This window comes from Mugil cephalus, chromosome 11 (genome assembly GCF_022458985.1).
Source record: "Mugil cephalus isolate CIBA_MC_2020 chromosome 11, CIBA_Mcephalus_1.1, whole genome shotgun sequence".
In the NCBI taxonomy this organism is placed as follows: domain Eukaryota; kingdom Metazoa; phylum Chordata; class Actinopteri; order Mugiliformes; family Mugilidae; genus Mugil; species Mugil cephalus.
In genome coordinates this window covers 11,577,820-11,594,427 of record NC_061780.1, presented here as the reverse complement: position 1 = coordinate 11,594,427, position 16,608 = coordinate 11,577,820, and the positions used below count along the sequence as shown (strand labels likewise).

Here is a 16,608-nt window from a genome sequence, read left to right as displayed (position 1 = left end):
GAAGGTGTATGTTTGACTGCTGAATATCTGAGTATATGATAACACATAAGCTTTCACATGGCTTTGATAATTCAGACACTTTTAGACCCCTGCAGTTGAGTGACGACCAGAAATACCTTGTTAGTTTACTTAGTATATTCCACGGAGGGGGGGCTGTTTTCTTGTCTGTAGCATTTTCAGTATTTGCCCAGAAGGGGGTGCTGTCATACTCACTGAAAGGTGTTTGCAAAACTTCTGAGTGAGTTTGGAGTAAAGTGTACACACCGGTGAAAGGTTGATTCATATTTTATTAATCATTATTTAACATTTATAATTCCTTAAAGATGTCCACTGAAAAATATGACTCAAGAAAATATTAAGCACACAGCGCAGTTTACTTAGTATTATCAGATGAGAAATAAAGACCTGGGTTCAGACATGTTATTCAGTGATGAACAGATGAATAACTTTAATAACTTCTGTGTTATGACCCCATCAACTGACTATTTTCTTCAGGATACAACAATGCAAATACAAAAAAGAAGAAGATAAATATACGGATGGAAGTTCTGCAATTATTTTACAATTCATCAGGGATCAGTCCCGGGTCTTGGACGGGCTATAACGTTGTAGGACTTGATCTTGAGCACAACACTGGCAACTCCTCTCAGGTCAGGTAGGGCGGCCTTGCCTTCAGGAGGGATGAACTGGAAATCTCTCAGCAAGTAGGCGGTGAACAGAAAGAGCTCCATTTTGGCAACGGACTCCCCCAGGCAGAGCCGAGCCCCACCTCCAAAAGGGATCAGGGCGCGGGTGGAGCCGCCTCCTCCTCTTTCCAGAAAACGTTCTGAAAGAGGGAGTTTGGGTAATTTATTTTTTTTTTTCCTTTCTTTAGATCTGCTAGGCCAAGTGACAGGAATGCACTTCACACAACACGCGGAGTAGTACCTGGTTTGAAGCTGTACGGGTCAGACCAAACCGCAGGATCGTGGTGAGCTCCAAAAAGATTAGGGATGATGACTGTGTCCTTAGGGATGAAATACCCTGCAATGCTAAACATGATTTGGAGTTATACATTTGCTATTATGCAAAGTAAAACAGTGATATAAAGTAATAAGCTGTGAAACAAAGAGAGCAACAAGTGGGCTCTGTGTAAACCTGTTTCATGTACAACGTAACCCCATCCCAACATGATATATAATCATTATATGTGATTTGGTTGCTGAGCTCTGCAAATAATTGGTATGAAACTGAAACAATGTTATCCTTCCCTTCTGTTCAGTCTATTGTCAGTTTGCAGGACTATATTTTTTTATTCACAGGACCATTAATGTGAGCAAACTTTCAGCACAAATCCAATGAAAACTGCCTAATTTGTCAGCATTATCGTTTAAGCTCAAGGCAATTCGATTCCACACGTCAGCATGGGCATGTCATAACCATGGGCAATGTAATATTTTACATTTTTTTCACGTTTGAGGCAGAACTCCACCCCTTCTTTTAGAGGAACTCGGCAATTAAATTAAATATTGAATTATTTAAATTATTAAATGAAATCAAATTACGACGTATCGGTTAACCCAATTCTCAGTTTTCACACAGGGCCACGCAGGTTTGGTTTTCTCACACAATAACAAAAACCTTTATTTATAAACAGCATTTTGTGTTTACTTGTGTTATCTTATATTTAAATTTGTTTAATGATGTGAAACATTTAGGTACGACAAACGTGCAAAAACAATTAGACATAAGGGAAGGGGGCAACACTTTTTCACTCCACTGTATGTGAGTCTGAGCCAAATGTGGGAACTCAGCTCATACCAATCCATGAAAAAATCTTGGCTGTGGAGGAGCTCAGCTGACCTGCTGTCTCTGATGGCTCTGTGCGGCACCGCTAAAGGAGCAACTGGCCTGAGTCTCAGTATCTCATTGATCAAAGAGCACAGAACAGGAAGTCTGTGTCTGTCACTGTACTTGGGGTACCGCCCCCCAAGCACCGTGCGCAGCTCCTCGTACACCCTGGTCTGCACCTGAATATTATAGTAAGAGAGGAGACACGCAATGAGAGAAGGTTCGATGTTTGCTTGCTTTTGTAAATCATTGTTTTACCTCTGGTCTGTGCAGTAGGAAGGCCACAGTCCAGTTCAGCCAGGCTGCAGTGGTCTCTGTTCCCCCGATGAGGAGGTCCACAGTCGCCATGTGAACATGAACATCTGTTAGGAGCTGGAGACAAGAAGACATGGAATCAGGTGCTAAGTATCTTCCCTGCTTCTTGAATTCAATGGGACTTGACATTTAGCAACACTAGTGAAACTTCCAGTCCATCTAGTCCACTATGTACACACCCCTCCATTTTCAGTATTATGTTGTTTCTCAAGGCCCTGCAGGAGGGATCCTGTGATGGCGTCCTCATTTTCTCTGTCCTGGGACTGTACAAAGGAAAAGTTGATAACACAAAAGACCTAGGAGTCATGAATAATTCTGTAAAAATAGACGAAAAAAAAAAAAAAAGAATTTACACCAGGACTATAATGTATAATGTAAATTTATTCCCAGTGCTTTTATTACACACATGTTCAGTAAGTAAACTACGTGCTGTTTCAGTGGTGGCCTGGTTTTTTTAAGCATTTTATTGTTTTTTTTTTTTTTTTATATGTCTCTACTAACCTTGTAATTGTTCAGGTGTCTTTTTATAATTTCATCTCTCCTGGCCACCTCTCTCAGAAGACGGGCAAACACAGGATTGGGTAATTTCTTTCAGGGAAGAGTGACACAAAACCTGTTCAAAACACGGGTCTGGTTTCATGCGGTGTGAACAACAGTCGAGACGGTGAATCTTTACTGACCCTGAGGAGTGGGAAGGAGTCCAGAGCAGAAATCCAAGAGGATCCCCACAGTCCAACAATCTCATTCAGACAGCTGTGCAGCTGCTGCAGCTCCACAGAACTTTTGTCATACTAGACACAACACGAGTACGTAAATAAAATAAACAGCAAACCACAGAATGGATGTATGCACTGGAAACTCCTAAAATGGTAACATGTTTGTTGCAGACCTGGACTGGGCTCCTACCACCATAATTGTTCATTTGTAAGTCTAACCCTTTATCTGTAGGCACAATGTGAACTGTAAGTGAATGGATACTCACTTCTTTTCCAAAAGCCAAAGTGGTGATGACATTGCTGGCCGCCACCGTGAAATCCTCTGAGAGATCCACAGCGTTCCCTTTGTAGTCCATCAAAACCTAAAAAACATGCGTATCTGTTCATGTGATCCCTTTGGAAATACCCCAACATTTTCTCTACTCTCTCGGTCTCTGCCATCACAACACAGGCTCCTCTTTTTTTTTTTTAATGAAGTTGGATTATCTGCAGGTGAACAGCTTGTTCCCTTTCGTACCTTTCTGAGATGCAGGGCCTGCCTTTCAATCACATCATGTAAAGACTGATGGCAGCAGCGCTGCAAAGCACCGTGGACGAGACGACGATGTGCCCGCCACTCATCATTATAGTCCCCGAGAGAGATGGTGCGTCCTCCTCCAGACACAATATTACCTGATACACGCGAGCAGAGGCCATGAAGACATTGTGTCTTGTACAGTATTCCAAAGAAGGCCAAAGAAACTGAGATCTTTACCTGTGTATGAAACAGGTCTCCCAGCAAAGTCAGACCATTTCTTCACCAGAGCTTCTCTTATTAATTCACTACTATTCAGAACCACCATAGCTGAAAACAACACAATAGACATACGAGGTTTTGGTGTGCAGATAAAGTATGCCTTGCTGATTGTTATCTCAGCGTGAGATGTCATGAAATTGTGCAAAATTCATGATGGGATGATTACTTGTGCTTCCACATTTAAGGCGGTAAATGTTTCCATAGCGCTGTGCCAAGTTGCTCAGGTGAATTGGTAGATGATCGTGTGCCAGCTCCATCATGTTGCCTATGAGGAAGAAGCTGGGCGGGCCTGGGAGGGAGGGAGATGAGGAGCGAGGAAGGAATTGATGGAGCCACTCGGGAAATCGACATTCAGGCCCTAAACAGAGTTAGAAAGGAAAGACACACTGGGAATGTTTGCATATGATGGAAGTCAACGGACTAATCAGTTTGAGTGGTTGAAGTACTTCACTACTGGTCACGTTCCTTGAATACTGTAGCCAGAATAACTTTACGATGTTAATATCGAGACATTAATAAACAATTATTTACCTGCAGACGTATTTCCTTCATGACTTTCCCCTGGATGTGTGTCCCTCTGACCAGATTTCCAGTTCAGCACCATGAACAGAATAACAACCAGACACACAGCTCCCACACTGACCAGTGAGATCTCTATCATGTTTCCTTGCTGGCGTCCCACTTCTGGAAGCTGGTCAGCACACCGCTCTTCACTTTTATAGCTGTGTTAGTCTCACAGCTCGCCAGCTAGTTCTGATGTTGGTGTTTTCATTAAACTCGAGGACATCTAAATATTTTTAGGTCAACATTTGTGATTGGGAGATGAATGCAACACACACAACCAGAGACAGCCCAATAAACATGGCCGGGAATCTCTGAAGGGCATGATAACACATCACAGTTGACATGATAATTAGTCCTGCCGTTGTTTTGTTATCTTGTGGTGCCAACGTGCAGAGAATGAGGAGACTTTGGTGTGTTTTCATTTACTTTGAGCAAACAAAAAAAGGAAGGACTCTTCAGACCCACGTTAGCCACATTTATTCCAATGACAGTGCATATTATACAACAGTAGTAGTGGGGTGGAATACCATGGTGGTGCACAAGAAGGTTTTAGAGTCAAAATAAAACTGTGGGGCAGGCAGAGCTGTAGAACAGTATACAAAAGATACAATACAACATTTCCATTCTGTTGTTATATATACTGACAGTTTCCATTGTAGCTGTCAAAACTGCTGCGTGCAATTTCAGGTGGAAAGAGACATTCGGCAACTGTGAGGTCCACTGTCGTCCGGATTCCTAGGGCTCTAGTTTTCTGTCAGATGTAAGGTTTTCTGGTCGCAGACCTCTCGGACATTGATGCATCCTTAGCCATGAGTCGCGGGGGAGAACCTGGAGGGTCTGAACTTCATCTCAGTGAAGGGAATGGAGGAGTCTTTACCTTTCCAGTCAATCCAGACTATTCCCTATATCAGAACAGAAACAGAAACTCGTTGGTATTTGGCCTGTGTGCTGTGGAAGCCTTTAACATCCAAAGCAAAGATGAATCATACCTGATTATTGCTGTTGATGCCATAAAGACCGTTGAGATTGGTCTTGTAGCAGTTCTTGTACCACCAGCCTCCCATGTAGGCCCTGGCACAGTGGATCCCCAGAGAATCAGGGTTCTTGTCTCGGGCTGAGAATGGGCGCCCATTGTGGTACCTCATGGAGTCACCTGACAGAAAAGTGCATTCATAGTCAGATATGTATTGCACCTGTTAAAGAACATTCAGTTAAACTGCAGTTTCAAAAAGCTCACCTGCTGTTCCCGTGTAGCCTGACACTGTAAGAGTATAGTGCCTCTCCTCTGAATCGACTGAGAAGCTGGTGTAGTGAGCGTAAGCGGTGTCATTTCCAGATCGCATATCCACTCTCAGACTCACAGGGCCGACACTGGTTAGGTTGTGCAGAAGCTCGTTTCCTGAATGGTGCACGTACAGAGTGTGATTTATTGAACTTAATTTCAACTTATTTACTTAATAATAAGAACTAAATGTACCAAGCCAGAACTCTTCGCTAAGGTTTCCAAAGCCGGCGGCGTATTCACTCCATGTTCTGTAGAAATCAGTTTTTCCATTCATTCTCCTTTGGAAAACCTACAAAACAAGGAGGGTTCTCTTTTATTCCATTTTGTCATTTGTTCTGTTAAACATTTTATTGAAGTAAGAGGTTTTTCATACTGTCCATCCGCCTCCATCAGTCTCCATGTCACAGTACACTCTGACTGCTCTCCCCTCCTTTCCTTGCGGGTAGATGTCCACCTCTCCTGACTGCAGAGCTCCATTCAGCAGCTCCTGTGAGCACTCAGTAGGAAATGGGAAACGCACTTTCCCTAAAGAATACAGTTAAAAGGTTGGTTAGCTTGATGGTAAGAAGGTGCAAACTCATTACTTGGGTTTACATGACGTAAAATACAACACCTGTGATGAATTCCGTGGTGACAACAGATGTGTAGTGTCCATCTCTCTCGCCTTGTACCACAACAATATAGTGTGACATGGGCAACAATCCGGTAAGCTTATACTCTGTCAGGGTGGGTTCCAGAACCACCTCCTGATATGTACACAAAAACACAAATGAAGAATGTCTTGGGTAGAGTGATGGGACTTTTTACTATTATGTGGCAGTGATGATGGTTTACAGTTCACCTTTGTCTTCTCTCCCGCCACCTGATAGACCACTCTGTAGCTGTGATAAACAATGGTCGATCTCCAGGCTATCATTGCAGAGCGAGCACCAACCTCACTGGCTTTAATCACTAAGAGACACGAGAAAGGAGAAAACTGGCGTCACGTTCAGTCACTTAAAACTTTGTAGATGCTGACGTGCTTATGAGCATGTGGTGTGTAAATGGTCCTGATTTTAGTTCATTTAAACCCCTTCTGCTCACCATTTGCCGTAGTAAATGTAGTCGAGATGGCCATACTCTGGAGGCTGTCCTTTTGGCTCAGCACTTTGACCGTGTACAGGGTTCCTCTTTGCAGACCTCTCAGCTGGTGCTCCACTGAGTTTCCTGACAGCATCACTGTCACTGTCACATTAGGAGCTGTGGTGAGAAGGAGAATTATTAACAGGTAGCTTAGCTATTAGCCTTATGTCATTAGTAATTAGATCCACACTCACTCTTGGAGGACTCATAGCTGAGGATGAAGCGGTCTACTTTCCCCAAACTGGGAGTCCATTGCAGCACAGCCCTGGTATCAGTCACATTGACGGCTTGAAGGTGTGTTGGAGGGGCAGGCACTGCAGTCAAAACATAATCAATACATTCATTTTCTTTTTTACATGCTAAGACAAAAGAAAAGCAGCTGTTCGTGGTGGTAAACATGTCTAACTGCATACCTGTTGTGATAATGGATGTGATAGCGTCACTTTGGGCTTGGCCTCGCGTTGTAGTTACAGTGATTATGTAGGAGGATCCAGCAGACAACTCGGATAGAACAACATGGGACTGCTTAGAGCCCACAGTCACAAAACGGCTCTCCCCTGACAGGACAATCAGAAGGAAACATTTAATGTGGTCTGTGGTTTAGGAGGAATTTAACTTGTAAATTTAGGCAAGAAAAGTCTGAGTGTCACAGACCTGTGACAATGTTGATATACGTGATCCTGAAGCCTGTGAAAGTGGTCTTTGGTTTTGACCAGGAAACAGCGAGAGAAGACTCTGTTACATTGCTGAACACCACTTCTGTGGCTGGTTCAGGACCTAGCAAGAAGAAACAAGGGGGACTTTAGTGAATACATAGTGTATTGATTTTGTCCCTGTTGATGTTGAGGGATATGATGTACTGTCATTACCTGTGGTAGCGGTTACTCTGTGAACCTTGGATCTTCTCCCCGCTGTAGTGCCATATATATGCAGGACATAGTGCGTGTTTGCTCTAAGATTACTGAACTCAACAGAACGTACGCCGCCAGGAACCACCATGGAAATCCTCTTGGTTTCAGCTTTACCTCTTGACACAACAGCTTTGCCAGAGGAGATAGTTGTGTTGCTGCTCTCGCTGTGGACCAGGAATTCGGTTGTGTTCTTAACTGGAGAGGCCTTGTCTCCCTCAAGTGCTTCTTCCTCAAACTCCTCATGTTCATCTCCATCGCCCTCTGCCCGTGGCTCTTTCCTGATCACTGTAAAGTTCTTGAACATCCCTTGTGGTGCTGACCATGTGACAGTAAAGCTGTAGGAAGAGATGTTGACAGCCTTTACTGACCCTAATCCAGATCCTCCAGTTTTCCTGACAGTCACCCCAGCGCCATGGAGTCTTGTTGGGCCTTGATGAACTTTAGTGTCATCTGATCTAGCCGTGTTGGTTGCATTCACTATATACAGGCTCTTCTGTGTGCCTTTCCCTTTTCCAGTCTTGGAAGCATCTGTTTTTTTGTTATCTACAGAGTGTACCTTCACAGTGCCCACTTTAACTATCTTAATTTGCTTAGTTGACTGAGTAACATTCTTTTCAGCCAGAGTGGACTGCTCCAGGGATTCTTTGCCTGTTCTGGTTTTGTTTGTTCCTGGGACCTTGGAGAGGACGGTCACACTTTTAGTTGTGCCATTGATTCTCTTCCCATTACTCTGTGTTATATTAGTTTGAGGTTCATCTTTCAGATGTTCGGTTTTAGGATAAGCTTTACCAGAAGTTCCTTCCTTTACAATCTTAGGATCATTTTTCTGGAGGACTTTCTTAACATCCAGGACTGTTTTTCCCTTACGGACTTCGTCTTGTTTTCCTTTCTCATGTTTCAAGAGAACTTGCCCAACAGTTGGACGACCGATCTTTGAAGAACTTTGGAAAATAAGCTTTTTGACAGAAGCTTCTTGTTTTGTTTGTGTTTTAATGACCCCCGCTTTTGTTTTGGTGGTTACTTTGGGTTTAGTATCAGTCTCCGTGTCTTCAGACACCTTCTTTTGTTCGCTCTTCTGGAAAAGAGTATGTTCTAATACAGTGTGTTCCTGGACAGTGTCCTTGTCTTTGTTCAGCAGGGTTACTGTTTCCACTGTTGCCTTGGCCTTCCCTTTGTCAGCATCTGAAAATATAAAACAGATTTTAGGAATCAGTCAAATAAAGCTTTTCTATTTTCTAATTTTATTTTAACTGATTCACTTACTTTTAATACACTCTGCACCTCGTGCACACTTGCTACAGTCTGGACCCATGAATCCCTGGTTGCAAACACATTTCCCCTTCTCACATTCCCCATTGCCACTACAATCATTTGGACAATTTGCAGAACATGGACCTGGGCAGGGACAAAAAGAATCACAATTATCCAACTCATTTATAGTGAGTTATATCAATATACTGGTAGTAGTGTATATTAAATAAGGCATACATTTCTCTCTTAGAAAGAACATCTCCTTTTCCAGTCGGGCCACACGACCTTTCAGCTCAGCCATCTCGGTCTCACATCCACCGTTACAGCCACCAGGCAACAAGCTGATCTTATGCGTCATCACCAGTGGAGCGCCAGGCTTCAGCTTTAGCTCCTGCTCCTTTCTGTGACTTGGGTCACAGCCATCACTGATCACCACCTTGATTGGCTGTGAAGGCGCTGGCTTTTCTTTGCTGGTGGTGCTGGGAGCTTTGACTGAAGTGGTCTGATTGCCAGAGGCTGTGACCTTATCTTTGTCAGCTGATGAAACGCCAGTCGTGGCAGTCTTTGTTGGTGTTGATGGACCAGTTACAACTTTTTCGTCTTTGGACTTGGTGAGGGGAGGTTTAGAAACAGTGGTTTGATTGACGGAGGCTGTGGGCGTGTTTTTGGTGGTTTTAGTGCCACTGGAAGGAACATATTTTGTGGATGTTGATGGAACATTTTCAACTACAGTGGTGGCAGGCTTGTCTTTGCTAGGTTTTTCTTCACTGGTTGATGGAGATTTTGCTGAAATAGTTTGATTGACTGAAGGCTGTGGTTTGTCTTTGATTATTTTAGCGCCACTACCTGGGACAGATTTTGTGGATGTTGGATGCTTTTCTTCACTGGTTGAAGGAGATTTCACTGAAACAGTCTGATTGACAGAAGGCTGTGGTTTGTCTTTGGTTGTTTTAGACCCACTTGCTGGGTCAGATTTTGTGGATGTTGAATGCAGATTTGGAGTTCCAGTGAGGGCAGACTTGTCTTTGCTAGGCTTTTCTTCACTGGATGAAGGAGATTTCACTGAAACAGTATGATTGGCAGAGGACTGTGGTTTGTCTTTGATTATTTTAGCGCCACTACCTGGGACAGATTTTGTGGATGCTGGATGCTTTTCTTCACTGGTTGAAGGAGATTTCACTGAAACAGTCTGATTGACAGAAGGCTGTGGTTTGTCTTTGGTTGTTTTAGACCCACTTGCTGGGTCAGATTTTGTGGATGTTGAATGCAGATTTGGAGTTCCAGTGAGGGCAGACTTGTCTTTGCTAGGCTTTTCTTCACTGGATGAAGGAGATTTCACTGAAACAGTGTGATTGGCAGAAGGCTGGGGTTTGTCTTTGATTGTTTTAGTGGGACTGGCCGGGACAGATTTGGTAGATGTTGACTGCAGATTTGGAGCTCCAGTGGGGGCAGGCTTGTCTTTGCTAGCCTTTGGTTGACTGGTTGATGGAGATTTTGCTGAAACAGTCTGACTGGCAGAAGGTTGGGGTTTGTCTTTGATTGTTTTAGCACCGCCGGCTGGGGCAGATTTAATAGTTGTTGAATTCAGATTTGGAGTTCCAGTGGCAGCAGGCTTGTCTTTACTAGCCTTTGGTTCACTGGCTGAGGGAGGCTTAGCTAAAACAGTCTGGTTGACTGAGACTGTATGCTTGTCTTTGTTGGTTATGGTGCCACTGGTTGTAGTAGCCTTTACTGCTCCTGAGGGAGTAGTTTGATTTACTGCTGGAGTAGGCTTGTTCTTGTTGACCCCTGTAGCATTGACAGTTGGAGGTTTTTGGTTGGTGGCTACAGTTGGCAAAACTGTCTGATTAACTGTGTTTGGTTTGAGGGTGGGGTGAACGCTCTGTTTGGCAGCAGCAGCAGTGGTTTTTGGTTTTGAAGGGGTGAAAATGGCATTGGGTTTGGTCATGTCGCTTCCTGTGGCGTCTCTCTTCTCATTGGTCGTGGTTTGAAAGGAGGGGAATGGGGTGAGAAGGAGGAGAAGTCCTAGAGTAAACAACATTTTGTGCCAGCAGCTGTAGCCAGAGATGGTTTCACCTCTAGATCAGTATATATGTTACTGCAAAAATATTAAATCTCTCCTCTACACTTTATGACGACCAGTTATTAGGGTGACTTTGCCGGGTCTTACCTTGAAAAGAAAAGAAAAAGAAATATTTGAATTTGTACAGAGTACCCATTCAGATTGCTCAGTAAAAGTAGCAACTCGGAAGCTTCACTTCATGGTTTCAGATTTGTGCCTTGCTCTAAAGTGACCTTACTAATTAAACTAAGGCCTATGGCTACAGGATATGCTCTGTGATCAGACATTTACTGAGCATAATCATTCAATTGCGGGACTATATTAAACCATTTTTTTTTTTTTTTTTTTTTTAGCTTTGCATTTTCCTACACATACCCCTCCATCTTTCATCTTCCTTCCATCACTGCTGCCAATATGTCTTTGCAATAAAGACTTAGCATCTTGCAAAAAAAAAATCATTCAAAAAAATTGCATTACTGAACAAAAAAAAAAAATAATTATAATTACTGTTTTTACTACAGTAGCAGACTATTAAAAGTCTTAAGTCTTGTTCCAATTAGTCACGATTCAGCAGCTTGCCAAAGCAAGTAAGATCTAAATTAGCAGATTCTGAACAGGAAGTAAGACGGTGACTTGAGCGGGAAATCCAGAGAGTCAGCTAGTGAGACTATGCTGAGGGGTAACAGAGCGTCACTGTACAGAACTGAGGGACACTGTATGTCTTTCACTATACAGAAAGTTACATAATCCCCTGCACCCACAACTCATAAAACCGCTAAAAGAAATAAGTCCAGTGTTTTCGCTGAATGTGTAGAAAAGCAAACAAATCATGCAGCCAACCTAAATTGTATGATGGTGTGCTATAAAGCAAGTCAAAATATTGAATCAGATTGCATGAATTAATTCATTCATGCGATGCTGTACTGATGGGATTAATAGCTTCTTAAAAACAAGCACTGGCAGGCATTCATTTTGTGAGAACAGAAAATAATTAAAGTTTAGAAAATATAAGTGGATACAACAGACTAAAACGTATATATATGGCCTAAAACCTACACTGCAACTATTATTTATGATTGTATTAATGCAATTAAAATCATAAAAACAACCATTCACCCTCTATTATAAAAAGGGAAATTGTTATGGTCTATAAAGATATTAATATTTGAAAGAATACCAGACAGAAATCAAAGCAGCGTGCATGGGTCCATTCATTAATGTCACTGCAGTCATAATATGAAACAAAAAAGAACTTACCAGAATAATAATTCAGTTCTTGTCCTTATCTCTGTCCTTGTGTTACACCCTCCATCTGATTGGAAAAGCTCACTCAGACTTGCTGGATATGATCTGGGAGGGAAGAGGTGAGAGAAAGGACCGCCACTAGAAAGGAGGAGAGTGATAAAGTCTGCTCCTACTTAAGGGGAACCCCCCACCTCCACCCAGAGCCCCCCGCGCCCCTCCACCACACCTAGTGGTCCCACTCTCTCCACCACCATGGAAAATATTTGAATTGGACTAGCAAACAAACTAGGTGCATGCCATATCAAACACGCAGCATAATATGAACACAATTCAAGGAACTTACCAAAAATATTTTTCTGCTATGTTACCCATCTGATTGGAAAGCTCACTCAGACTTGCTGGATTGATTGAGGGAAGAGGTTTGAGAAAGGACCGCACTAAGAAAGGAGAAGTGATAAGTCTCTCTATTAGGGAACCCCCACCTCCACCAAGCCCCCGGCCCTCACCACACCTAGTGGTCCCACTCTCTCCACCACCATGGAAAATATTTGAATTGGACTACACAAACTTGTGCATCACATACAACAAATTACTCATTTGTATCCTCTTTCAGGATGAAAACATATTTTTCATGCATATTTACATATTTAGGTTACATTTTGGTTTTAGGTAGATTTGACAACAGCTGATCTAAGCTGACACAGTTTAGGTTTTTTGTGCAATTTTACAAATATGATTACACTTATAGTGATATTTACTCTCTTATAGTATGTACGGTAAATTCTCTGACATGTAACATTAAACAGTCTATTTCCGCTCATGACTTATTTCACTGTCTGCTGGATGTATCTTGACTTATGCCAGACATCGCTAGCATCGACACACAGCCTTTGATTGAATAAAGCCCCGGTCTGAGAATCATGATTCAGCTGGAATATAGAGCACAACACTGCAGGTATTCAGCACTGACCCTGGGGGACAGGAACTTCTCGCTATATGAATCGACTGTTTGTTGGAGGTAATGAGATGTAACTACGTGGGAGTTATGTAAGTGACCACATACCCACCAGATTTAAAGAATGCTCTGTGAAGGCACGGCATCTCTGACCAAATGGCCACCCACCATCCCACCTTTTGTAAACCACATGAAGACAAGTATATCAAGGGTTGAGAGCAAACAGGGCATATAGGTGACACTCTCCTAATTTTACAGCTGAGTGAAAACCACAGTTTGTGTTTGTTTTTAAATATCTGTTGATGCTGCATGATGTTGCCCTGACATTGATTGGTTAATTTTATGAAGATAGTGAGCTCACAAAACCCTTTTTCATGAAACTACAATGCTGAAGAAACAGTTTCCTCATTACTGTTACGTCTACTCCCTCCATATAATATGTGACTGTGTGAGTGTGTAATGAAGTAAAACATATGTTTACCAATAGATATTTTTGGCGGGTACATTATGTTCTGATACTGAAAGACAGGTTTTGTACAGTATGGAAGAACTGCAATGTAGCAGACAATAAATGCATAAAAAATAAATACAGACAATTCTATGGTAGGATGTTACATGAACATACACGGATCAAGAATAACATTATGACAAAGGATGGGTGAGATGAATAACACTGACCATTGTGTGATAACTTCCTGGAAAACACTTCGACCTGGCATTCGTGTGAATGTCACTCAGACATGTACCACCCACCTAGACCCTCACCCCATAGCAACGACACTCTTCAATACAATCCCCAGCAGGATGTAGCTTGACACAGACACATACACAAAACAGGTTAGGAACAACTCAAAAAAACATAAAGAACAGCAGAAGATGTTGGCCTGGCCTCCAGATTCACTAGATCCCAAACTGAACGTATTTATGGGATGCACTGGAATAAGCCTGATCCACAGAGGCCCCTCCTCTCGGCCCATAGGATCCAAAGCAACATTGTGTTTCCAGACACCACAGCACACTTTCAGAAGACCCATGTCCATTCTCTGGCGAGTCACAACTGTTTTGGAGCCACAAGAGAAACCTACGCAACATTAGGACTGTGGTTATAAAGTTATGTATGATTGGTGTATGTTACAAGAACCGCTGATGCCCTATAGGCCCCTTCACTGTTTGTAAGTTCTGGCGAACTGTCCAGGGTGTACCCCGCCTCTCACCTGATGACAGTGGGGTTAGGCTCCAGCAACCCCCGCGTCTTTGTCTTTATCAAGTGAAGCCTCTCCAGCAAAGATATTACAAGAAGTAAGTGTGGAACCACCGTAACGTAAGTATCGTGAAAATGCTACGTCTGCTTGGACATCTGTGAAACATGTAACCAACGCTTCTTAGCTCGCGGTTGCCATAAGCATTAAGCAACTATTAAGTTAACATAATTTGTCAAATAGTCCATCCAGTGAGTGATGGACGATTTGACAGGACTGCCCCAAGTCTTCAAGTGAAGCCTCTCATACAAAGACATAACCAGAAGTAAATGGAACCCCTGTGGAAGGTGACGTAGCAAATGCAACTTCTGCTTGGACCCTCTGAAACACGCAGCTAATGTTGCGTTACCTAGCGGTTAGCGTTAGCATTAGCATTAACGTGTAACAAGAATCTCCTTAGATTAATTTAACATAATTTCAGTCATGATTTAGTCTAACCCATAACGTTATCCAGCCTGAAAATGATGATGCATTACATATTAACCTGACCTGATATGAAGTGTGCCTGTTGTTGATTGTCTCACTCCAATTCTTTTTTGCCAAAGCCAAACCAAGTTTTTGATTTTTCAGTTTTGGCACCTAAAAATACAGCAACAGGACATTTATATGATTGAAAGTGACAGTGTGTGCCTCCAGCTAACATTGTGATGTAGGCCATGAAGGGGTCTATAGTGAGCCATTTTCCTCCCATGTTAACTCTGCTTGCTTCATATAAAAGGCAGTTGTTCTTGATTTGTTATTGTGTATCACCTCATAAATACATTTTTCAGTTTTTGGTCATGATTAGAGGAAAGCTGTGGCAAAGTAGTGGAACCCAAAGAGGATCAACCAACCGTGGAGACGTAATCTGAAGCTATAGTCCTAAATTGCCAAGAAGATAGTAATAAAACTGTGCAGAGGAAATGTTAAGACGACTACTTTTGTATGCACAGGCACGTAATATATTTTTATGGTAAAATATATTATTTATAAGCTGAAAGAAAACCACCCTTCACCAAAACTATGATTCATATTCGGCTGACATTCATTAACACCAGCTGACTGCTTCTCTTCCTTTTGTCATAGCAGGAAATACACCGTGTTAATAAATTGTCAGTTCTCATGATATGGAAAACCATCTTTGTCACAACACGCTTCATACTGAGGTGAAAAAAAAAGTATCGTCAATTTAGCATGTGTGGGTGTTTAGTGGGTGGTCCCACTCCATCTACTGGCAGCGTCCGAGAACAGCTCCGCCTTTTGCTCCTTTCTGCGCCATGGACCACCCTCAAACCGCTGACCCCGTCTTGGCCTTTGGAAAAATGGCCGGAGCCGTACCTTCTGCTAAGGCTAATACACACCTAAGAAAACACACCTGATCACACAAGAGCATTTCCCCTTTCCACCGACCTGTTCACAGGTGCTGCTCGGGCACATTTGATATGTCAGCACGTACTCATGGAATATGCTTATTTACAGTAAATCCCTTACAACAATACACAGACCTACCAAAAATAAATCTGTCATCCAGCCTCTGCAGTCAATCTGGTTTTCGTTAGAGAATATTTTTTCCTCAGCAATGATAAATCTGTGAATCAGTCAAATGTAATTATAACCCTCTAAATGAAATGTGACAAACCTTTAACCACTTATGCTACTGGGACAGCTCTTGATTTATTATGTCTGTGATCGGAGGCCACAGGTCCACCCCGCTTAGTCAGGACAAGCCATTGATTACTTTGAGGAGGCTACAGCAAACAGATCAACTTTTCACATGTCTCCCAACAGCACACCAAAGTAATCCTGAGATGAAAATATGTGACGCTGAAGTCTGCATATTTGCTTAGCCCTTATTGATTCAAATTTAATGAAATGTCTAATGGCGAGGCTGAGACAGTGTGGGCATTGATTCAGCTGTGATTGAAGTGATGGTCAGTGCCCCCGTGTTGCTTACATTGGACCTGGCCTCAGAGATTAGAATAATATAAGCACATAAGCCTTTGCTTGTTCCTGGCCTCTTCACACATGCCCCCCCGTCAGCTCTCTCTGCGCACGTTTATGAATTATATAATTGCTCCGAGTAGCTTCTGCTGCATGTTTCTAATTTGACCGCATATGAGAGCAGACATATTAACACTCTCTAATAGAGAACTTTTATCCTTATGAGGGGATGATTGATCCAAATTCAAACCAGGTACCTTTTTTTCTAGGCCTGTAGATGTTCAGCGGGGGGGGAGGGGGCAACTTTTACAGGGGCTGCGTTGAGTACAGAGACCCCTCTTAGATCCTTTGCTGCCCGTAAAAGAAGAAAAAAATAC

The 16,608-nt window shown here is 42.6% G+C and overlaps 2 protein-coding genes across 2 annotated transcripts; both read right to left on the bottom strand.

Moving 5' to 3' along the window:
* Positions 1-267: 267 nt before the first annotated feature.
* Positions 268-4,333, bottom strand: LOC125016505 (steroid 21-hydroxylase). Its single transcript, XM_047599027.1, has 12 exons — positions 4,189-4,333; positions 3,824-4,015; positions 3,616-3,705; positions 3,379-3,533; positions 3,128-3,223; positions 2,826-2,936; positions 2,647-2,733; positions 2,325-2,408; positions 2,089-2,202; positions 1,843-2,009; positions 928-1,031; positions 268-826 (listed from the first exon to the last, which is right to left on the bottom strand). The coding sequence occupies exons 1-12, from the start codon at positions 4,316-4,318 to the stop codon at positions 570-572; spliced, it is 1,587 nt and encodes a 528-aa protein (XP_047454983.1). The 5' UTR covers positions 4,319-4,333; the 3' UTR covers positions 268-569.
* A 348-nt stretch (positions 4,334-4,681) lies between these two features.
* On the bottom strand, positions 4,682-12,249 carry tnxba (tenascin XBa). Its single transcript, XM_047597781.1, has 15 exons — positions 12,110-12,249; positions 9,028-10,960; positions 8,803-8,934; positions 7,498-8,721; positions 7,283-7,405; positions 7,042-7,185; positions 6,823-6,942; positions 6,590-6,745; positions 6,348-6,457; positions 6,120-6,252; positions 5,880-6,031; positions 5,699-5,795; positions 5,459-5,620; positions 5,211-5,374; positions 4,682-5,123 (listed from the first exon to the last, which is right to left on the bottom strand). The coding sequence occupies exons 2-15, from the start codon at positions 10,829-10,831 to the stop codon at positions 5,025-5,027; spliced, it is 4,620 nt and encodes a 1,539-aa protein (XP_047453737.1). The 5' UTR covers positions 10,832-10,960; positions 12,110-12,249; the 3' UTR covers positions 4,682-5,024.
* Positions 12,250-16,608: the final 4,359 nt, after the last annotated feature.

Bases quoted from the DNA above. Each gene is read 5' to 3' on its own strand.
- LOC125016505 (XM_047599027.1), bottom strand. From the start codon at position 4,318: ATGATAGAGATCTCACTGGTCAGTGTGGGAGCTGTGTGTCTGGTTGTT. The intron at 2,010-2,088 runs GTAAAACAATGA...TATAATATTCAG, and splicing joins TCCTACTGCACAGACCAGAG to GTGCAGACCAGGGTGTACGA. The intron at 1,032-1,842 runs GTCAGCTGAGCT...AATCATGTTTAG, and splicing joins AGAGCCATCAGAGACAGCAG to CATTGCAGGGTATTTCATCC.
- tnxba (XM_047597781.1), bottom strand. From the start codon at position 10,831: ATGTTGTTTACTCTAGGACTTCTCCTCCTTCTCACCCCATTCCCCTCC. The intron at 6,943-7,041 runs GTATGCAGTTAG...TTTTGACTGCAG, and splicing joins CACATCCATTATCACAACAG to TGCCTGCCCCTCCAACACAC. The intron at 6,746-6,822 runs GTGAGTGTGGAT...TTCTCACCACAG, and splicing joins CAGCTATGAGTCCTCCAAGA to CTCCTAATGTGACAGTGACA.